This window comes from Xenopus tropicalis, chromosome 1, assembly GCF_000004195.4.
Source record: "Xenopus tropicalis strain Nigerian chromosome 1, UCB_Xtro_10.0, whole genome shotgun sequence".
Taxonomy (NCBI): domain Eukaryota; kingdom Metazoa; phylum Chordata; class Amphibia; order Anura; family Pipidae; genus Xenopus; species Xenopus tropicalis.
In genome coordinates this window covers 136,462,260-136,487,134 of record NC_030677.2, presented here as the reverse complement: position 1 = coordinate 136,487,134, position 24,875 = coordinate 136,462,260, and the positions used below count along the sequence as shown (strand labels likewise).

Below are 24,875 nucleotides of genomic sequence, written 5' to 3'. Positions count from 1 at the left end.
CATATTTTACCTCAAATCTTTGTCTTATTTAGTTCTTCTTGAGATCATGGCTCATGAATAGCAGACCTGCATTTAGCATATGTAAAAGCCCACCTAGGCCCCTTTTCATATAACTGTGGGTGTGGCAGAGAGTGGGGACAAAAGGGAACTATAAAGATGCTAATTATTCTTAAAGACCTTGCACTTGGTAGGTGTGGCTCCTGGAGGTCTCTCCAGTATTGAAGAGCAACTAAGCAGAGGCTAATTTAGTTCACTTGGTCTGTGGACTGACCACTTTACCTGGCTTTAGCTACAGATACATTAATTAAGAACTATAAGTGGGAAACTAGGGCCTTTGCAGACAACAATGCAGCTTTTAAGGTAAGGCTTTGCAGTAAATTCTTCTTTAAAATGTAATGTTAATGTTTGTGGTCTATATTTGCACATTAGTGGACTATTTTCTCAAAGTCTATACTTTTATATGCAAGGGAGTTAGCAGGTATTCCAGGTATATTCATTTATTTTCTATACTATAAAATTGTTTCATTGTTTTAAAGTTGGGATGTTCTTAAACTTTAATCTTTTGGAAGGCAATGGGGGATTCTGAGAGCTGTAGTTCAACAACAGTAGAAGAGATTAAGGTTGGACTATTTTCAACAATAAAACTGCCACATTTGATTACATGTTTAATTGATCCACTGTCCCACCAAATATATTCTTTTTGTTTTACAGATTTCTTGCCATCCTTGTTTTCTCTGCTAAATATTTTATCAAGCATTGCAAAGGTAAGTGCTAACTTAGTAGATTTTCGTGGTGTGGAGGGGCCTAATGATATCTCTGCAACAGATGGGCAATAAGTAGTTCCACCTGTACTTATCCACTAATGGAGTCAACTCTGCTCATAAGCAAAAAAAGTCTAACCCTTTCTGACAATATCACTGCTTTAGTCTGACAAAGGCCTGTGCCGTGCGAGCAGATTGTAGCTGGCTACTATTAGTTTTAATTGCTTTCTTTGTGACTTACCACACAGGCAAATGTAAAAAATAAAAAAAAAAACACACAGGCAACAACACTACACACTGGCCTAACGGGGAAACAGCTGGTCCAAATGGTGCAGAGTAGGGTCACATGAATCTTAAACTCCTCTTTCTTTTAACAGGTGAATCCTGTGTAGGACTGTACTGTAATGATACCGGTTTATCGCTGGCAATTAAGAGCAACACAATCCATCAGATCTTGCAGGATACAATAAATGCCACACATGGAAAGAGTCCAGAAAAATCTGCTAAGACCTTGCCCTTCTTGGGTATCACAGACAGTAAGTAGATTATTGGTGCTAATATCCATTGCCTTGCTATTGGTATGCCTGTTATTGTTGTCCAGTGCTTTATATGTAATACATGCCATCAAGCATAAGTGATCATCTTGTTTTGCAGGTATACAGAACTGTATGTGCGTAAAAGATTCCATTAATTTGTAATATATCTTAGATGCATATGGAATTTATTAAATATGTTTCATATAATTCGCTATGATCTTGAAACCCAAGACATACTGTTACGTTAATTAACTCTTGCTGAACATAAGCTGAGTGAGTCTGTGATAGGGAAAGGGCATTTAGTTGTTATGTGTAACTGCACTGGTGCAAACTAGCACTGCCAATGGGCTAATGTCTCTGCTATGAGATGGTCAGTTTGATAGCTCTCATTTGTATGTATGAATAAAAGTAGGCACTTATTTATTTTCATTATGATGTTGCCTTTACAAACCACTATACGTTCTGGGTTTGGTTCTGTATGTCGGTAAAAATTTATAATATTGTAATTTATTTTTTTAGGCAAGAAGTTAAACAAAAAATGCTGTCAGAATGGAGGCACTTGTTTCTTGGGGACTTTTTGCATCTGCCCTAAGCAATTTACTGGTCGGCACTGTGAACATGAAAGGCGCCCAGCGTAAGTATAACATTGCAATTGCAGAAAACCAATTGGAAATAAATAGCAGATCATTTAATTTAGCGGCCAACCATGAAGGAGATTTCCTTAGTGCTGCTTGTGCTATACTGTGAGATACTGTATACTTCTGCACTTTTGAAAAGTTGCTGAGTCAAGCTGAAATTCTGTATGTTGTTCTCATCACTCATTGCCTTTTAAGTCCTATTCCTTTATTCTAGACTTAGAATATTCCTTGTGTGTTTCAGAAGCTGCGCCGGTGTTCCCCATGGAGACTGGATCCGTCAGGGCTGCTTGCTGTGTCGATGTGTGTCTGGTGTCCTGCACTGCTTTACTCCTGAGTCTGAGGACTGTGGTAAGCAGATATTTCTGTCCAGCCTAAAGCGTCAGCCATAAATCTACTACAGGCATTGACTGCTGTTTTTTGTTTTGCCTTTTTTTTTTTTTTCTTCTTTCCTTAGCCATAAATTGTATGAGCAGTCTGTGGCTTTTGTAATGCCTTCAATTTCTATTCATAGGGATATTTTAGTGACATTTTCTTTGGCTGTAAGTCTATGTATGGTATCGGGAATAGTAATGAATTACCTAAGACTCCAGTATTCTCCATGATAATGCATTCATTTGAATATGACAAGGCAAAACCACCTTTTCTTTTCAAGACTTTCATTGTCATTGGTAATAGGCTAAACCAACCCTTCAGCCCAGGGAGTGGGTATCAGTTGGAAGTGTCTGTACATTATGTATAATATTGCTCCTTTTTTTTTTTTTTTTTTTTTTTTTTCCTTCTCTTTCAGGTCCAGTGCATGAAAAAAATATGAGATCGGGTGTCCCAAGAACGCAACTCAGTTTATTCATCTATTACTTACTTATTGCAAACTTGTTTTATCACATAGTTTGGCATTTGAATATTGGACTTTAGCTGAGTAACTAGAGTCTGCCAGTTCAGTCCAGATCAGGCTTCTGTTTCTATACTGCACTTTTAATTGCTAAACCCATTTTGCCAGGATCATGCTTAGAATTATATTGCTCCTTGCTACCCCCGGAAAATATTCACAAGCTATAGAATGTCTTATATTCAGTGCTGATGTCTAGGGGTCAGAATGGGTTTGCAGTACTTCCGAGCACTGGAGTTGGTTTAAGATATAGCTGCTGGGCTCTTGCTCCTTGCTGTAGATTTCAGATCAGGGACTTAGCCTTATACTTACCCAGTGCATTCTGTATATATGTAAATTTTATTAATTTATTAATCAGACAAGTTGTACCTTAACAATGTCCTTCACTCACTTTTTTTTTTTATATATATATATCACAATGATTTTATTTTTTACTTTTTTCTTAACTGACAAAGAGAAAAAAATCTCTAGGAACATAATATACAGATATTGTCCTACTACATAAATGTCACATTGCATGTTATGGTACTTGTATGTTTGTCTTGACCTACAACAATGTGTCCCTAGCCATGAAACCCTAGAGATTTGTTTTTATGTGAAACCAAATGGGCCACAATAGTGCTTAAACAAAAAAAAAATGTAAAATTGGTTGCTTAGAAGATGAGTCAATGCATCCTATAATTTCAGTTTTAGGGTACAGGCATTTAGTTATAGGTCAGGAGATAATACAATTACCCGTGTTGCTGTACCTATGTACTTACAGTTTGTCCACTTGATGTTTGCAATGAAACATTAAATACGTAAAAGAAATCCTTTTCCCTAGTTTTTGCTTTTAACATCTAATCACTTTCTGCTGAAGAGGCTTTAATGATTTGCTGCTCGAAAGGGAGCCCAACAAGGCAGGTGTTAAGCGTTGATAAAACTCCTCTATTTGGAGCAAGAGTAAAAATTGAATTTCAAGAAGTGTATAATAGGTTTTTGTGCAACAAATGGCCTTTGCTGTCTTTGCTCTGACTGTATTTGACTATGAAATGCTTTTTTTTTTAACTTCACCTTTTTAAATCACAGTTGACCTTTTGAGTCACTGAAAATTGCAGATTACTTTTTTTCCGTTGGGGACAAAATGTAATAAATGCAATGCACATGAAGCTTTGTTATTACATATTTTATCTCCAGTGTATGGCAAAGCTCATTTTGGTGTTGTCATATTAACAATAATACAGTAGTGTTTAATGTGAAGTTAATTGTATGGATACATTATTCAATTTTAAAAACCAGCAACATTTCAGTGCCTCTTTAAATATGTCTGTTTAGTAAAACTCTGGCACCTTAGCTGTTAAGGGACTACTACTCCCAGCAACCTTCTCACCCAGGAAGCAGCCAGCTGTAGCTCTACAATAGATAAAGGTTGTGTCTCCCTTACTTGCAAAATCTTTGTACGGTCCCAAGTAGGCCTTTGGTTAGCTTTATGCTATTTTACCAAAGTAGTACTGCACAGAGCACTACCAATAGAACAGCATTATAAAAAATAACCTGAAGCTGACAAGCTATTTGAAATGCTGATAACTATAGTTAGACTCTGGCTGGAGGTATTTGGATTTTAGGATTTATGGATTTATATAGCACCACTAATATATGCAGTGCTTTACAAGACGTAAATGCAAACAGGGGTAAGTTATTCAGTATACAGTTGGGATGAGGTCAACTGCTGTGAAGAGCTTGCAATCTAACAATAGATGTAGCTGGTCATACCTAGAATAAATTGAAGTTTTAATGGAAACATTAACAGGCATATATATCTCTATCATCATCTTGCCAAGCTAACTGAGCTGTACAATGCAAATGAAACTAGACTGTGCGCTCCTCCATTTCACACTATGCACTCAGTTGTAAATGAGTTTACAGTTTCTACTCAGTGCAGGTGCAGGCGCAGGCTTGGTACATTGCAATTATGCCATTTAATACTGCAGAGTACATGAAGGGACAGGGTTTACCAGTTTTGAGCTTACAGTAAAATATTTCCCAATAGTATTTGAGAAAAACAGGGTTGGGTGGGTGCAAAGATGTATTGCACTTGAAACTTACTCCTACCTTGACAAAGGTTAGCCCTAGAAAAATAGATTGCTAGAACATACTTGCAAATTGTTTTCCTGCGTAGGAGGAACAAATATAGGTAGGGGTAAATATACCCAAGGGAGAACTCTTGAAAAAGCTATGGGCATAGGCAGAAGGTAATTAAAGAATTCATGTAAATGGCATTAAAATTAACAAAATAAATCTGGGGGCTTTTGTACAGACAGCCTATGCTTTTGTTTCAAGGGAGTCTTGCATATCCTGCCCTTATTTCTAAGCTGTTGCTAACAATGGGGGAGCTGACTTGCTTTACATTACAAAAAAAAAAACTCCTGAGCAGGCAGCTATGGAAAATGGCTTTCTATTTAGGAAAAAATAGACATTTGAACTAAGAGCTGCAAGCATATTCATTCCAATTAACAGGAAACTCTATTTATCTTCTCTTCGAGTGTACCTGAATCAATGGCTTTGGAAAGTAAAGCTAGGGCAAGCATTCATATGTGCATTTTATTTATATCTAAACAATATGTACTGAGAACTGTGCTTTAGAAAAGGTCCCCAGTAGTCAGGAAATTCTAAAACAAGAACAATTAGAATAATGAAAAATGTATTTAATGATTTTAAAGGACCAGAAATACTAACTGCATGCTGTCCATATGAATACAAGTATAGGGCCCCTTATTGGCAAACCTGTTATTCAGAAAGCTCCCAATTATGGGAAGTGCATGTCCCTTAGCCAGAGTTTTTAATTTTTTTTCTCTGTAATAATTAAACAGTGCCTTGAACCTGATCCTAACTAAGCTGCATGGATCCATATTGGTGGCAAAACAATCCTATTGGGTTTATTAAATGTTTAAATGATTGTAGCCAATGTATGGTATGGTGATCCAAGATCCCTTATCTGGAAATCCCCAGGTCCCGAGCATTCTGGATAATGGATCCCATACCTGTATGGAATCAGTTATGCAGAGGCCTGTTATCCAGAAGGCTCAAAATTATGGGAAGGCCATCACCCATAGACTCCATTATAGGCAAATAATTGTAATTTTTAAAAATGATTTCCTTTTTTTCAGTGATAATAAAACTCCTCCATTCTACTCAATCCCAACTATTATATAATTAATTCTTATGGAAGGCAAACAATCTTAGTGGCTTTAATGAATGTTTTAATGATTGTTAGTAGATTTATGATATGGAGATTCAAACTACAGAAAGACCCTTTATCTGCAAAACCCCAGGTCCCGTGCTTCTGGATAAAAGGTCCCATACCTCTACCTGTATAATACAAGTGAGAATCCTTTCTGCCATTGTGTTTGCACTGTAATAGTTTGGGGACAACAGAGCACTAGCTATATTTTAGTGCCCAAGAGGAAACATGACTTAAACAGAGGTTATATGGGTAAATATTCTGTATCTTTCTCTATGGAAATAATTATTCCATTTGCAGAAATGATGTATGTTGTGAAAACCAGTAGAAAAAAGATCATGTATTTTGCCAATTGCACCATTGTGCACAGTATGTAATAACACATCTTACTGAAAAACTCACACTACCTTTAAGCAGTTCTAAAAAAAATTGCAATGCATCTTTTTAATAATAAACTGCATTAAATAGTGAAAGTGAAATGCATTTTTTTCAGTTCTTATTTTTGCACATCTTCATTCCTTGCAGTTTATTGCATATCATTCAGAATCAGTTAAAATGGGCTACTTCTGGGCCATAATAAGCAGTCCTGTCTGAGAACTCGTCCAACAATTTGTGCTGCATAAAGATTTTTATTTGAGATGTCTTAACTGGATTAGTATATTTCTATAAAACACTTAAGCAGTAAATATTGCTGATGTGCAACAGCTCCTGCTGTCTTTTTTTCTGTAATTCTCATTGACTGTCCTGTATGTTATGCTATTCATTTCTTTTAGTGGAGCTATTAAATAAACAAAAGAAAGTTAAATTTGACTCCTAATTATTCCCTTCCCTTTGCCAACAATGCCATAATACTGCCAGCCACGTACAGTAGTCTGTGCCTTCAGCTGTCATTCCTGTCAGCATGTGGCCTGGTATATTCAAGTGTCATAGGGTAAATAATCCTGCATCCATCAACAAATGGGAGACACTATTGTTTCTGCAATTAATGATCTTATGATAAGCCTCACACGTCCATATATAGAATGCACTGGTCAGTTTTTGTTTAAAAATAATTGAACACTAGTTTAGATTAAGGAGGGTATTTAAGCATTTACAGTATGTTTTTTTATGAATAAAAGCAGGACTTTATAAAAAAAATCACTTATGTTACATAGAGGAGCAGAGGGATAAAAAAAAAAAAACAATTGAAAGCTGTAGTCCATCAAATGTGGCCAAATGGAAAGACTGGAGCTAGGAACATCAACAATCCCTTAAAGCTTTGCTGCACTCAAGGTGATCACTAGGTCTGCATGAATAAATGTTTAAGTGCTATGCAGTTTTTGATGTACCTCCATGATAAAGGTGAGCTCTAACTTCATTGACAACAATGGGCCCTTGCTGTGGGTACAGGGAAGCTTTTGGTACCCAAAATGCAGCTTAAGAGATGATTTTGATTACTGCTTTGCATCCATGTATGGAATTTGCTGCAGTGCTTACCAAGTCACTAGGCAAAACTAGTCTAGGGGTCATGGGCAACACAGCAATTAAAAGGTGGGGTTAGTTGTACTATGCAGGCCCTGATTGGCAGTCTGTGGCTTTTGGCAAAAGCTAGAGGGGCTGCTGTAAGATGCTATAGACAGTCACTATTCAGTGGGCTGGTGATGGGCTATTTGGACCTCTCTGTACTTAATATACCAGGGCCTATTTTGAATCCCACTCCAGGCCTGGTATTATAAAAAGCATTCGGTAAAACCACTTGAACTAAGTTTAAGTGGGTTGTCATCTTGCATTCCAGAGCTACTTGTTATCCTTTATGCAGAGAGTTCCCATCAAACAATCATCATTATGTGTGGTAATGATTTTGACTATTTCGCCTTTCAGTGACCCTAAAACAAGTGAACAGATTATGTGCCTTTATACACAAAGATATAAAAGAGAAGCCTCTAACTATCTCAGGGATATACTTTCCAACATTTAATATTGCACATTAGAAGCCTTTATGAGGAATGGACGACTATCTGTTTATGCAGCTAGGGTGGCATATAAAAGTGATTTGAGCATGTTTATAAAAGTAAATGCACTGTAACCAGAGCAATTCCAAGCCATATTTATTGCCATTTTCTTCTACAACAGGTGAAGAAAAGAGAAATGGGACTTTTTAAATAACTAATGTTCACAGAAGATGTTGTTGCAGATGAAGAATGCCTTTTTTTCTGCAAACAAATAAAAGTATTAGCTGCATCAGGGCCGTCTTTGGCTGCTTCATGAGTGTATAAAATATTTTCAAATGAATTTTTGATTTCCCAGCCAAGTTTGACATTGAAAGTGAGTGGAAAAATTCATGTAAAAAGCTGCATTGTAAAGATACATGGAAAAGCATTTTCACCTGGCTGCTTCCATCATCTTCAAGCTGCATTTCACAACATCCTGACACAGCTAACACTTCATACAATGAAATGATGTTTCTATCAGATTAAAGTACATGTGAGGAGCAGAATACTAAATAGAAGCACAGGTTGATAAAGCAGATGTTTCACTCATTGCTTCTCATTTTTGTAGGCTTTATAAAGCTAAATGAACATCTTGCCTAGGGGCATAATTACAGAGGAAGTAGACCCTTAGCCTGCCGGGGGGTCCTGGAAGGTAAAGAAGGCCCAGTGGACTGATAAGCAGCTTCAGTATATGCTCATAAACAATCTCTTATTTCCAAAGATTAGTGGAGGCCTAATATGATTTTGCTGTGGAGCACTGTTACTATATCTAGTTAAGCCACACATCTTGCCCAAGGGTTTAGATAAAAGGGTTACTGGAATTGCAACTTTAACCACAAAAGAATAACTTCTAAAGATTTACATCCCCCTCCAATGCATGTGAACTTCCTGGAACCACCCAGTTTTGCTGGTATAATGATTACCCCTGCTGGGCAGATCTGCAGAGATGAATTACAATCACTACATATTATGCCAAACCAGTACTTAAGCTCTGATTTGCAATTCTTAACCCAAACTGCTTAAAGAGACACGGATGGGGTATAAACATATGGTGGCCTGCTGTTTATCCTGCTTCCAGTCTATGGAATAATTTGTTATTATGCACTGTGGATACTGTTGTACATAGAAATTCATATACTTATATGGCAAGTAATGTGCTTCTCTAGGCTGATTTTATTGTTTTGGGTAAAAGCTTTGATAGTAAAATAACACCAGTTCTGTAAACACTGCTTTAGCCCTCCTGGTGCCTGACCAACATACTAATAGAAGGGCATAGAAGGGCAACATACTGCCCACTGGGGGTGTCAGTGTCAGTGAAGAATCTATATATATTAATTTCTGATAAGAATGTACAGAGTGATTGGTTACACTTCTAAGAAGTGTTTATACACTTGTGAGGACATTTCTATATTTGCTTGTACCCCTATGCTTTCTGGTGTTTGTAGAACCATAGAATTAGTCAGTCTTGATGTGGCAGTAGGTTAAAGGAACAGTTCAGATGAAAAATAAAACTAGGTAATAAGATAGGCGCAACATGAAAAATGATTTCAATATAGGTAGTAAGCCAACAATGTAATCTATAAAGGCTGGAGTGAACAGATGTCTGACATAATAGCCAGAACACCACTTCCTCCTAACTTGTTACCAGTCAATAACCAATCAGTGACTTTAGGGGGGAGGGGGCACATGGGACATAACTGCTTGCTTTTCAATCTGACCTGTGTGCTCAGGATCAAAAGCAAACAGTTATGTTCCATGTAGCCACCCCCCCCCCCCCCCACTCAAGTCGCTGACTAAGAGTTTAGAGAGCTAAAAGGAGAAAGTAGTGTTCTGGCTATTGTTAGACATCCACTCACCCCAGCCTTAAAGATTACATTTTTGGCTAACTATACTAGTATGTTTTTATTTTGCACAGCCTATCTATTTACCCAGTTTTATTTTTACACTGTTCCTTTAAAGGTTGAAGAATTTGGTTGCTTCATCAGGTACTACTGACTTGCATCGAGCATAACTATGGCTACAGTAAAATTCTGGGGGGGAAAGCTGCATTGTGGGTAAGAAACATGGTGATCTGCATTTGAAAATTGCACTTCACACTATGTGAAAATAGTGTGGAAATGAGGATCATTTGTAGATGAGAGCACCTTTTAAGGGGGCTCATTGGTAAAAAAAAAATTTACTTGGTATTGTTTACTGCAAAAGTCCTGAAAATGTTACTTAACTACAGTTTTCATAATGTTACCTTTTGCTGTATGTGCCTGTAGCAAGTTATAGTGCAAAAATAGCCCGATTAAGCATTTTTTCAGCTTATTTCTAAGCTGTTTTTACCCACATTAGAAATCTACAAATTTCTCTAGTTTGAGCCTGTAATGGGGTACTAAGATTTGTATGAAATACATTATATGAGACATGATCTTTGGTTTACATTTTCCTCCAACATTTGAACACAAAAATAGAGTATATGTCATTAAAATCTTCATTGTGTGTGATGTTACACAAAGAAGGTGCCTTTATTCCCCAGAACTTCATATCTTTAATACAGGATAAGTTAACTTTATACAACCCCCAGCATTCCCATTCCTTTGGGACAGTTAAGAATTGTTAGACTGACAATGCAGAAGGGGTTGCCCTGGGTTGGGTTTTTATGGCTCATGGCCAAGGGTGACTACATCGGAGGTGTGGCCAGAAAGTCTTTATCCTTAAATCTGGAATTTGAGGAGGTGTATACCATAGGCATGCAACTAACCCTGTATCATGTTGGTTCTAGCTAGTGCTCAGCTATCGTGGATCTCTCATTTTATTTACTATTTACATAACACTCCCGCAGTTTCTAAGCACATTTAGTAATACTATAATCTCAGGCTTTTGTTGGATTTTAACTGGCTGTGAGTATTCACATTCTTTTAAAGCTTGTGCCTTACTTTTCACATTCTCTATTAGCATCGTATTTAGTCAATCTTGCTAATACACTTTTTGCTGCTAACAAAACCATGATGACATTGAAGACAGCTGTTTTGAAAAACTCCGGTTGCATACAAACGTTCAAGGGTAGGTCTGTCTCATCTACTAACAGTGGAATGGACCGCGTACATTTCTTTAAAATAGTCCTTGTCATTCAATCCCCCTGTAGACAGAGGTGGCAGATGAACTAAATAGAGGTCACTCCCACAGGCTTCGTTAGACATATAGCAGAGAAGAAAATCATTTCCCCCTTCACATCTACTTAGCAGGCTCAAGAATTAAGCAGGAGCAACTACTCTAAAAGTAAGATCAATATTTTAATAGATCTCTATACACAGTTAGATATACACTATACTGTATATTGCATATCTTGGTAATTATGAGATTCTCAGATTCCTTACACAGACCAAGGTAATGTTTAAGTTGCTTTCCAGTTTCATTAACATCGTACATTTTCTGATAAAATGTTCAGACTAGTATATTAATGTTGGCACTTTGTTAACAACTTTATTGGAATTTTCTATCTAGAGCAATATTAATGAAGACAATAATTAATTATGATAAAACAGCAAGAGATGGTGCACCTTACCTGACACCTTTGGCACTTGCTTACATAGATTTCATGTCTGCACATCAGGGGTTTTAGGTGTTTATAGATGATAACATGGATTCACCAATTAACAGAGTATTCAGCTTATTAAGAAGTTCCTACATTCCTACTTGTATACTAATCAAAGAAACGTGATTATATACATCGCTCAAATAAATAGGTTCTGTCTAATATTTAAGACATAAAACACTGTATGTGGAAAATATCTTGAGAACTAGTAGAGGTATAGGATCCGTTATCTGGAAACCTGATATCTAGAAAGCTCCAAATTACGGAAAGCCCGTCTCCTATAGACTCCATTTGAATCAAATAGTTCAGATTTTTAAAATTGATTTCCTTTTTCTCTGTAAAAATAAAACAGTACTTTGTATTTGATCCTAACTAAGATATAATTAATCCTTAATGGATGTAAAATAATCCTATTGGGTTTAAGTAATGTTTTATTGATATTTTAGTAGACTTAAGGTATGAAGATCCAAATTACAGAAAGACCCATTATCCAGAATACCCTTGGTCCTGAGCAATCTGGATAATGGGTCCTATACCTGTACTTGGGTCCTATGTCCTTCCTTGCATGGGAAATGAACATTTTTTTAAAAAGGATGACCCACCTGAGAAGAAATTGTCACCTGTTTCTTTGTATTCACCATAGTAAAAATTATTATTTTTTTTGTTGCATTGCAAATTTATTAAAAAAAAATCACCAAAATAGGTTAAAGCTGGCAAAGGGACGGTTTAACCTTTAGAAAGTCCACATCATGCAGAATCATGTTTGTCTATATGAATTTGGGTTTGTATATATTATTATTATTTATTTATTTACTCAATATGAGTTTCAAGATTTTGAAAGATTTATTTTGTTATATACATTAAACCTCATTAAATAACCTCCTGCTGGGACAGATTCAAGTATAATTATATCATTCACTTGCATAATTGTGTTAAATCAGCATTGTGCCATGCTCTAGGACTTTTCAAGCAACATTATTGCTATGATAATTGCTATGATATTATGATAATGTGGGTTAATTTACCTCCAACGTTGGCCTAATATCATGTGACAGGTATATATTATAGGTGTGCATCTAACCCTGTTTCATAGAGCTAATGTTAAGTGAAGAAACAACTCAAACACGTTGAAATCACATTCTACCCACCATTTTCAATGACCCTACCAAATTTCAACTTAGTCTCAAAAATTCAAATTGAAAACTAGCTTGAATTCTGCTAATACAACTCCCATTGACTTTGGTATGAACTCCTCAGCTTTTAGGTGCCACAATTTACAAGTATTCTAGTTTTCAAACTTTGCTCTTACTACGTCTACTAAAAGCAGTTAAACATTAGACCCGATAGGACTGTTTTGCCACTAATTCTATTGGATTGCTGCAACTCAGTTACAATTCATCCAACTCAGTTACCATCACATAAAAAGGTAATGTTTTCTTATTGCAGAGTACATTTTAATTGTTTGCTTTATAGCAATTTGGAGCTCTCTGGATATTGGGTTTTTCCATATTTGTAGTTATAAAGTAACTAGACCCATCCTGGAGCAAAGTCTTTGCTCCATATTTTCTATTATGTCTCCAGTTCTCAACATTGACACTATGGAACTAGGATTGAATAGGGCAAATTCAATCATGCACTAAATAAAATGTAAACATTTTTGCCATTATATGTCTAAACATAAACTATTTTGTAAATGAAATCCCGCCGAAAGAATCTGCAGAGGGATACAACATTGAGAATAGTGATAGAAGCTAGAGTATTGCCATGATGCCATCTGTTCTACAGTTGCTCTTCAAGTCAAGAAACAGTAAAGTAGGAGTGGTAAAATACAGTGATGTAAAAAACTGAGGAGGTTGCATGATTTCAAGGGCAGCTATTTTTCACTATTAATGCATATGGCTACCTTATTAACCTTTTCAAAGAGCAGCGGAAGTATAAAGCTGTATGTTATGTTCTTTTTTCCCTACCCCCATTCAGTGACATGTCTGAAAGTGGAATATAACCTTGTATGCTGGAACGTGGATTTTACTATAAGCTTGGCAGAAAATTCAACGTTAATTTAAATATTTGTCATAACATATTTTCAGCACCAGTTCTGTTTATTGAACTTATGTTGGATAGGTCTGTCGTGTTAAATTTTTGTAAATAATCTATTCTTTTTTACATGGGTTAGTGTCTAATGGTTTTGTCTATTCTACTTATATAAGTTTTCTATTAGCTTATATTAGTTTAACTTTTTCTATAGTTTTCTTATTTCTGGTATGGTAACATCTTGTGGCGTACACACTAGAATTGATAGGCTGAAGAAACATGTATATGCCCTATACAACAGGTTCACAACCCACAGGAAACTCCTAAGTGCTTGGTAAAACAAAACAAGGTACAAATGTTCTAATAAATTGGCCACTTGGGTCACAGATTGATTAAAGCTTATGGTTAATGTTATTAGTGTGGTTTAGGCAGCACTATGGCAGCATTCAAATACGTTCAAAAATATGTACATAAATTGTTTTTTTTGTGCAGAATAACCTGTTTAATATTTGCTCTTATGCTTTACTGAACATTAATAGGAAAAGAGAGTAAGAATAAATCATACTACAGGGCCTATTTATCAAGCTGAGGGAAATGATTTATGCCAGACAGTGTAAATGTGATGTGAAATTAAAGGTTTATTAAAGGTTTATTCATAAAGCTGTGTATTTCAGTTCACATGTGATTTTACTCTGTCCATTGCAATCTCTAAAATAGTCCATTTAAAAGGATTAAAAAAAGATTTGAATTTTCTTTTAAGGCATTATTTTACTCCACATCAGCTAAAGTGGAATCCAATTAAGTCAATCGGATATTATTAGGCAGAAAAAGTGATGTCAGGCTTGTCAGTAATGACCAGCAAGTAAGGGACATGCATACATACCTATGGGCTGCCCATAATGTGCCCTTTACATGGCAGAGCCATTCTATAAGCATATGTATTGCAACACTTTACTGATCTGCATTAAGTTTCTTAGCTGAAGTAAAAAACACTCTGCCTTTACATTGAATACAGGTATGGGATCCATTATCCAGAAAGCTCTGAGTTAGAGGAGTCCATCTCCCATAGATTATTTTAATCAAATAATTCAAATTTTTAAAAATGATTTCCTTTTTCTTTGTAATAATAAAACAGAAAGCCCCAGATCCCAAGCATTCTGAATAATAGGTCCCATACCTATAATATATTTGCTCTGCCAAGTTTTATTTATTTTATATAAGAAGGATATATCTAGCTCTCTATTTTTTTTTTACTAAAAATCCTGGTATGTACCAAAAACACCAATGCATGCTGGAAGTTGTAGTCCAGCAACAGATTGGATGTGCTTGCTGTTCCTTGATGGGAAGAAAATCAAGCCAGCAGTAATGCTTTTTTATAAATAACAGATTTAATGGATGGGCAATAATAGCGTTATTTTGTACCTTTTTCACAAGTGTGACTGTCCAAATGCCACATTTCAGTTTAGGAACCATAGTAACATTCACAAACATATTCCAAATAATTCTGATTTATGCTTAAATAAAGAAGAAAAAAATCCTCAAGTTCTATGTGATGCTAAGTCTTCTGGTTGTAAAAATGTCTACTGTATTTACAGTCAAATGACCAGGCAACTGGCGACAGACATAAATTTGATTTACACTGAAACATTTAATGGCCTCGCGAGATACTACTCCCCAGCTGGCATGCCTCAGAAGGCAAATCTCCAGAAATTTTACACTCTACACTCTACATAGTATACAGCTCAGCCATAGGATGTGATCTTTTACAGTAACGTTAGCAGTAAACTCGTGCTCTGTGTTCTTGCCAAGACCTTAAACAACACCAGTGGCCCTATTAGCATTAGGTAATGTTGCAGCAGAGGCCATTTAAAGAAAGGGCAAATGACTTAATATTCACAGCTCTGATGGATTGCCAATCAATTTCACAGCCCTTTTGCTTTGCGGTGCATTGCCTTTTATACTGTGGAAGTAAAGAAAGCGAATTAAATTACGCAACTTGATCTTTATGCTGCACCATTATTTTTTTTTCAAGAAATGAATGAATTCGTTTTAATAGTACTTGAAGTGAGACATTAGACAAATGAAGTTATTTTTTTTTATACATATCTGCAGTTAAGTCATAGTTTTCATTTGCAAACAATGCAGTGTTTGTATTTGTATTCTGCACTAATGCCCACACCATATGCCATACTTATAGTTTTCACAGTTGGCTAAGTATACATTAACGAGTTTTAATTACTAACTTACAGTAAGTGGATTGGTTTCATTGGGTTCTAACTAGGAGCAGGTTGTTAAGATGCAATATAAAGCTGTGATAATGAAATCATCACACATTAGGAAATATTGGCTTAGAACCGATGCAATGTCACCCAATAAGCCCAGGGATCTACAGTGCATCTAGTTAAAGTTGTAAGTAAAATTCTTTGGAACTTATTTGGCCTTATTTGACACTGGCAGATAAGTCAAAATATTACTTCTATATTGCACTACAGAATCCTAAGCCAACAAATTTAGGGCCTCTGGGCCTCTTAAAGGCATCCCAATAATAGAGGAAATATACAATTTTATTGCAAGCGTGGGAAGGGTGAAAGCTGACCCTTTCTGCTCACTCTCTGTTGTATATATATATATTTACAGCATGGCAGAATTTGTCTGGTCTGCCTCTCCCTCTCAAACTGCATTGACAGCGCTCTTGAGCCCATCTTGACACAGCACTCTGCTGTAGTTTTGAGCAAAGGGGGTACAGTTCTGTACATTCTGACCTGGCTGACAGAGCCATTGCAACACACTTGCACCTGTTTTCATACATCTATACTATACATCATTTTGTTGTACCTACTTTGCTGCATACAGAGCAAGGTGCAATATGTTCTAGCACCTATGTATGTCTTGATCTTTTTGAGCATTGGAATCACATGGGCATGTTAGTGTAGACTGGTATGATAGCCCCATCTTCTGAAAGTGCAGTTTATCCTGATTTACCTACAATTTACTTACCCTAGAGCAATTTTGTTTCTCATTTTTAACAATACAGTTGTGCTGGACAGATGGGGGACCATATTTGCAAATCCCTTTCACACTCAGTGACAAATTTCATAACTAAAACTATGTTAAAAAAAAGGCTTGTCGGACCTATATCTGTAATATGGGGTTGGGCTATGGAGCTTTGCCTTTTGCCCAAATTCTTCACACCCAGAGAAATACATGGGACATTGAAACCCAAGTTGGGCACGTGCTGAGCAGAAGTATGCAGGTAAACTCATACATATGCCCAGTAATACTGGACAACAAGAAGTATTAATAGTTTCTAGAATTAAGCTGGTCTTGATCCTGATGTGTAACTAAGCATGTAAAGATTGCTTCTAGACAGGAAGGGAATCTGCATGCAGGGGCTGGAATGTGAACAATGCTCTAGCGTGAAACAGAGCCCTGTACAAGTAAAGGAGTGGAAAGCTTGTATTGATATAAGCAAAACATTAGGGTAAGCAATAATATAGTAAAGTTGCAGCCCAGGTCAGTGCAAGAGCAGGTTCATAGTCAAATTATGTGCCAATGTTTGGTACAGGGAGTAAACAAAGTCTCAACCTTAGGGAAGTTCCAGTAAATAAAGGCAAGCTTAAATACTGAACAGCAATAAATAGGAAGCAAGGTATTAAGATGCAATGTACACATAAAGGTGTCAGCTTCATGACATAGATAGAAAGACCAGTTATCTGGAAAACCCCAGGTCCCGAGCATTTTTGATAACTAGTCCCATACCTGTATCACTTTATACCTTATGGTTTATATTCTAGTTATGTTTATAGCAGAACTCCCACAACATACTAGTCTTTGATCCTACCCGAATCCCACTATTGTAAATAGATAATGTTTAACAGAAAACATGACAAAGAAAAACGATACCATATCAGTATTATAAATATGGAAATTTAATAAAATTGGATATATATGTCCAAATAAAAATATTTATTTCAAAACAGGTATAAAACCTGGTTAAATCATTTTTGGCAGCTTTAAGCAACAGTTGACTCTATTTTATAGGATGGCAAACCTTCACTGAAATGAAAAATAGAAAAGAATTGCAAAAGAAATGGCAATTCAGCTGTGTTGGGCTCCCATACATATATACTGAAGGCTGGAAAACCCATACACTAAAAATTCACTGCATGTCAGTATCTTTTCTGAAGCAGTTAGAGTTAATTCCTTCCAATAATATGTATTGAATTACAGCAAATAATAATTAAATGTAAGCCATGACAATCATTAACAGTGACATTTCTCATGCAGGTCAGTTTCAGCATTATAACATAAAATAGATTAATCATTCAGTTAGTCCAATTAAGCCATGTATCTCTACATTGTCTCTTTTTAATTAGACCCTTCTGCATTTTTTAAAGGTCAACCCTGAAAAGTAAACATGCACTTTTCAAACATTAAGAATATAAAATGCTGTAATTTTACATGTCTGGCGTGACAGTTACAAGGCTCTCTGACCTTAATGTAACAGGGTCATGGCCCCTTAGAAATACTTCATTTTTGTTTTACCAAACAGATTCTCGCCACCATTTAGTGTTTTAAGGCAAAGCAAAGATCGCAAATTTGATTTTTAGTTTCCAAAACTGAAATTTTCAAGATTTAGTAAGCGCAATGAACTCAAGAACTCAAAATTTGTCATTTTAAGTACTTAGCTCCACCCTTTTCTTGAATGTGGTGCTGTGCTCACACTCAAAGCAAGGGCACTCATACATGCTAGGTTACTTTAGTGAATGAATGGCCAGATCTTGATATTTTATGCCCACACTTCCTGTAATAATTAGAGCTGCATTATTTCCTGTCAGGTGATCCCTAAAGAAGCACAAAGTACATATTTACTGATATGTATATGCTATTTGGTAATATTCTTTAATAGGGCTCTTATTATAAAATAAATTATCTGTTGGTTAATTGTTTGAAGGTATAGTTTCCCTTTAAGTTTCTTTTAGTGTTTGTCGAGTTTTAGATAAGTGGAAATTCAATTGAATCAATTTGCTAAAAATTAGAACAATAGATCCATGAAGAAAACTTGCCATGCATTTTGATTCTTTTTAGCATATAAATGCATTTAAACATCCCCCAAAGCATTGGAGAACAGATCACCTTTTTTTTTTATAAATTACCTAAACAAATAGAAGTATATAGAAAGTGTAATCCAAATTGAAACTATTAAAAAGCTGGTGGTTCAATGTATAAGCTTTAGTTTATAAGCCATACCTTCCATCTTTAATAGCACTAGGGGAGCACCAAATCCACATTTTTAGGATCCAGCCGAACCCCAAATCCTTTGTGAAAGATTCAGTCGAATACAGAACCGAGTCAGAACAAAAACAAGAAAGGAGTAAAGAGACTGCGCATATGATTTTAAGGATTCAATTTGGCCAGTGGCATGGATTTGGCCTAGACCGAATCCTAGATTTGGTGCTTCCCTAAATGGCACACATTTAAAATTCTGGTTCAGTTCTGGCAAATTTCTCTGCTTCCTATTCAGAAACATCCATATGAAGTGGTACTACCAGTAGATTGGTTCTCCTTAGGAATATTTGGTCACATGCTATATTTAGACTAAACACTACAGTACATATGGACAGATATATCAAAAATGTAGAAGTTGTTTGTGAAATGTTATACATCCAAGTTATGATATGCACTATTGAAGTCTAACCATCGTTACCTAACATGAGTGCTCCTGAACTTTTCTCAGTGTTTCATCACTCATGTGAGCAGCTTCGTTATTTCAGCTGGTACATCCAACTTTTAAAGCTATTTGGCAAAATGGTGAAACATTTTCAATATTACTCAAGTCCTGTTGAATCATTAAGAATTTCCAATTTTATTGCTCACTTTTTTTGGCTAGAGGTTAATTTCTCACAGGGAGGGAAGACATGCAACTAAAACAATTATCCAGAACTCTTGAGAATAGCTGAGTAAAGTAATAGAGATATTTCAATTTAAAAACTAATTGTACCAACTGATTTGACTGCATCTTAGGATCTCCTTTGATTCTGGAATACAAAATTTTGGAAAAACTCTCCATGTCCTTAAAAAGGTTGTGTGCAAGCTATCACATATGTTTATAATTTACCTTAGACCTGGGTACATTCCTAAGATATACATATTCAGCAGTCTGAGCTATATACAAGTGCCTGCACCAAACAATAGATAACACATTAATATCAAAATTCAGTACATTTGAGAGTTGAGGTATTTACCAGTCAGAGCACAACGCGTTACCAACCATCCAATGTTTTTAAAAAATGTTAAATTGGAACTTTGTTGAATTGGTATTGGAACTGTATTCTGGATCAGCAATTCCTTTTTATTGCTGGTCCACACGTGTGTAATAAATCTTCTCTGAAGGAATATTTTTTCTTCTCTGAAGGAATGGTTTCTTTAAGAGACTAACTTTAACACTTACTGAATGTAACACTAGAATCCCATTGTTTATCAAACAATATACTATTGAGTTCTTCCTGATCATTTTTTTTATACACTACGTAAACAGGGATTTGATCCTTGTTAAATGTTCAGGGAAAGTAAACAGTAGGTGTAAGGCTCACTGTGCCTTCAGCTACAGTGTGAGCATTTTAGTGTAATATGCAGAAACCTTAACTGCTATTATAAATAATAGATTGTATTTAAAACAGTAAAAATAATTTATGTGACTGTAGAATACTGTAGAATTTGAAGACATTAAAATATGTCTCATAAATAATAACTCAAGAGAAATCTCACAATGACAGCTTGTTTGTTCTACTTTATGTGAATTGATAATGAACAAGTATTGGATCCCTTATCTAGAAAACCATGATCCAGAAAGCTCTGAATTACAGGAAGGCCATCTCCTATAAAGTCCATATTAAGCAAATAATTCTAAAACCTTTATTTTAAAATGATTATCCTTTTCTCTGTAATAATAAAACAGTAGCTTGTACTTCATGGTAACAAAGCTGCATGAATGCTTATTGGTGGTAAACACTCATCTTGGGTTTATTTAATGTTTGAATGATTTTTAGCAGACATAAGGTATGGTCATTCAAATTATGGAAAGATCCCTTATCCGGAAAACCTGGAGTCCCAAACATTCAGAATAATTATCCCATATACAGGGATGCATGCTTTTAAAACATGTAACTTAGTTATAATAGACTTTATTGCATATTAGTTGTATAAGTCACAGAACATTTATTTATGTTTTGCAGAAAATGAATAAGAAAAATCCCAACGGCCGCCGTGAGATAATAACCCATGATGCTGATGGCTTAAAACATTTTTGGGAGAAAAAAATAGAAAATCAAACAACAGAATACAAATCTGAACACGAGCGGAAAAATAAAAGTGCCCTTTCAAAGTGAGTATAATCCCAGCTCAGTGTTAATGATATGACAAAGACTATTGAAGGTTACAAAGAAACAATTTCCATGCAGTGATTGAACTATGATGATTGATCAGTGCTTCAATTAAGCATCCAAATACATGGTGACAGAATAGATGGATTAACACAGTGTATAATGCATCCAGTATATAGCTGCTAAAGTTTTGAAAATTTCAAAGATGTGTTTGTTATTCATTTGCTAAAAAGAAATTGTATTGTCAGCTCACTGAAGATTGATGCAGCCTCAATACACTTTTTGCACATTATAAACCATGCACTGATGCACTTAAAGAACCTAAAAAACTAATTGGTTGCCTCAGAAGCATGATTAGGTTGGCTTACAGCAATGATAGCGGAGTAGTAGCTCATATAGCTGCTAAATGAGATGATTGTAAGTGCAGCTGCCAAATGCCTTTAAAAGATCTTCCCTGCCAGCTTCAAAGAAAAGCAATGCTTCTTCTAATATAAAAGATTTTTGCTGCCATTTTCTTAGTATTTATGACATATAGTCTGGGGTATTGGAAAGTCATATGATGTCCAGTAGTCGTAATTTGTTTTTTATTGTGATATTGCAAGTTCAATCTGCTTTATATATACACAGGTCCAACATAGAGTAAATTTAGACAGGCTGCATTGTATCACATTGCTTGGGTTATCATCTTGTTGTGCTATTGTATAAGTCCAAGTATCCTTGATTTGCACATATCCAGTGGAAGAATAACTATCTCTGTACCAATTATGTATACTGTTCAAACGTTTTTATAATGTTTTCTTATTATTTTAACTCTCTTCTGAAATGTGATTGTGTAACTCATAAACATGGGGATGCCATGGGGCTACCACTTTAATTAGCCATGTGTATAGAATATTTTACTATTAATAAAGGTTACATGGTAATGGGGCTGAACTAAATAAGGCAGAAATTTCTACTTTGTGTAAGACTGGTGATAAATCTTTGTCTGTCATCTAAAGTTACTTGCTTTTAAAGGATAAGTAAGCCTTTTATCATAAAAGCCTCTAGAAAGACTTTATACATTATAGAATAACATACCATTCTCCCTGCACTTTATCCTGGAATTTGTGGAGTCATGAAGGGAAAATGATTAAAGGAGAAGGAAAGTCACTTTGGCATTTTACTGCCAATAGATTTGCCACATTAGTGCCACTTAGAATGTTATATTTATTCTGCAGAAAGCTTTACTATACCTGAGTAAGAGCCCTAGAAGCTTGCTCTGATAGCAGCTGCCATGTTCGCTTGGTCTTGGTAGCTTCCTGTTGCAGTTAAAGCCAATGGAAGCTCACACATTCCAAAGGGAGGGGGCAGTGATCTCTTAAGCATTCTTATGGGAGGGGGGAGCAAGAGAAGGGAGGGGGATAGACAAGAGAACTGAACAGACTCGTGCCCCAAACCTGAAGACCCTAAAAGAGACGAAGTCTGATATCGAAGAAATCCTGTGTTTCTTTTGATAGAGGACTCAAGTTTCTGTAAGTGCTTATGGCTGTATTTACATAGACCTTTCTGATAAAGCTTACTTAGTTTTTACCTTTCCTTCTCCTTTAAGTCATACTAGGAACGATCAAGAAATTTGGAAGGTGCAGGCCTGTGCAGCACTTAACCATTTAATAAGTTCCACATCTGTCATAAAAACGGCAAATGGCAAGTACACAATACTTCCAGCCACCATGGTGCTCTTTATAAATGGACCAAATGTGTTCTGCATTAGCCTTCGGATTTTACCCAATGGCAAATTTATGTAAACCAAGGGATACGGTCTACATCTTTATTTTCAGTAACTTCAGTTTCAGTGAACACTGAAGAACAGGGACCACATCATTTATAATGCTGGAAGTTAAAAACACTCCTCCTCCTATTTCTTTTAAATGTGGCCATAGAAAGCAGACCATGCAGTTGTGGGGTGGGGCCAGGAGTGTAGAGGGCCCAGTAATGCCCTAATTAATGAGCAATTTCAATATATCTTGGAAGAATAAGTCAACTTACCAATGTTTTGGGGCCTTAAATTGAATTTACTCAATAAATAGGCCCAGTAATATCTAGTTATGCCACTCGAAATGCCCATTCCGGGCTTAGCAATTTGCACTGATTACTTTCTTTTTGAAACTTTTTTATAGTAAAATATTCAATTTAGGTTGGCGACAAGACTTTGCCTTTGCAAAAGAAAAACATCTAATCTATGCTGATATTTTTACTAGCAAATTATAAGAGTTTTGTGCCATCTTCTTGTCACAGGCTACGTGGAGAATGGACACAAAGGCTGGAATACAGGCTCAGAATGCTGCAGTCTTTCCACGAGGACCAAAAGAAGCAGCTTTATGGAGAAGCCCAGCAGAACAATGCAAATACGGCAGCCTAATATCCACAAATATAAACACCAAATCTTGACTTTTATATAAAACATGTTTGTGCCCAAAATATATATTTTGCCAACTATAGTCAGTCTGTAAAAATGCAATAAGCTATATAAAGTCTTTCAGATGGCGTCAAGTACTGATAATCACCATCTTCCAGTCAAAATATAACAGTTAATCATGGCTTACTGCATAGATTTTATTTTAGAGCAGTAGAAGGTAAATAGCACTTAGCTACAGGGAAATAACAGGTGGAAACATGGAGAAATTTAAGCAGCAATCTTTACCACACAGAGTGAAGAGAAGATATCTGAAAGATCTAAGGGAGGTTGTGTAATTACAGGAACAATGTTTTTTTTTTTTTGGTGGAACCTATAGTAACCAATTAGAAGATGTAATTTACTGGCCTGCAGTTTAAAAACAAAAATCTGATAAGTTGCTACAGGTTTTGAGTCCTTGTTATTACACTGACACTGGTCTAATCAGCTGTTTGCAATAAGAAAACGTATCAGCAGCAGGTTGCAGAAAAGGTACAGTAGTTTGGGTCATTAACAGTAGGTAGGTACTTGGCAGTGGCAATGCAGAATGTTATACAGAAGAGTAACGTGAAATGAAAACTGTTATTTTTCACTAAAGTGGAAAACTGGTATAAATATAGGAAAGAAAAGCAATGCATTACAATTTAGCAAGGTAATACTGCTTAGACTGTAAGCTCTTCTGGGCAAGGAACTCCTTGGTAGTTTGCAACGAATAAAAATATACATTATTGTTCTTTCTTAAATAAATTGTATATTTTAGCCTGCTTCTCTTTCTTGGAAAGCACTGTGTATTGCATAAATAAACTCATATGTTATTGTTGACAGTGTGCGAATAGTGATTGTTGTTCATACAAAGGGGATTCAGTATACATGGATCATTATCAATGCCTTAAAGGAGAATGCAAGTCAAAATTTAAAAAGCACACTGCCCAATAGTCCTCCTATTGTTTAGTAAGAACGCCACACTTTGGGCTCACCTAATCAAATAAATACTCAGTCACACTTACTTCACATTTTCTAGAACAGGCAGCCATCTCTAAAAAGGTATTCTCCCTTCCTTTCCCTCCTTGCTTCATACTGCACATGTGTAAGTATATAAAATATTGCATTTTAGCCATATTCATTTTTAGGGTTTAGTTCTCCTTCAAAGGAATAATGGCATCAAGAGACATGCCCTTTTATTCATTGTGAAGTAGAGGTTGTGATAAGCATGTGATCATTTGCTTACAGCTAGTGATGCATGAATCTGTCCTGTTTCACTTCACAGAAAAATTCACAAAACTACTGAAAATCTTGCGAAAAGGCAAAAACATTTTTTAATGCAAAAAAAAATTGTATTATACTTATAAGGGGACAGTTGTAATTGCAGGGAAGTCGGCTGGGTTTAGGCCTGGGTAGTGCAGAGTGAGTGGTGCGGAAGAAGCGGAACATCCCAACAAC

General features: G+C 35.9%; 1 protein-coding gene and 1 long non-coding RNA gene across 2 annotated transcripts; both read left to right on the top strand.

Annotated features, from left to right (window-relative positions):
* Positions 1 to 225: 225 nt before the first annotated feature.
* Positions 226 to 3,631, top strand: tdgf1.3 (teratocarcinoma-derived growth factor 1, member 3). The gene is given in 6 exon segments (NM_001078927.1): positions 226 to 360; positions 712 to 764; positions 1,139 to 1,297; positions 1,817 to 1,931; positions 2,177 to 2,283; positions 2,723 to 3,631. Coding segments are annotated over 6 exon segments (573 nt in total). The 5' UTR covers positions 226 to 346; the 3' UTR covers positions 2,848 to 3,631.
* A 7,512-nt stretch (positions 3,632 to 11,143) lies between these two features.
* LOC101734454 lies at positions 11,144 to 24,257 on the top strand. The gene is made up of 3 exons (XR_208203.4): positions 11,144 to 11,275; positions 20,858 to 21,006; positions 23,279 to 24,257. It is a non-coding gene; the product is annotated as an uncharacterized LOC101734454 (long non-coding RNA).
* The last annotated feature ends 618 nt before the right edge of the window (positions 24,258 to 24,875 follow it).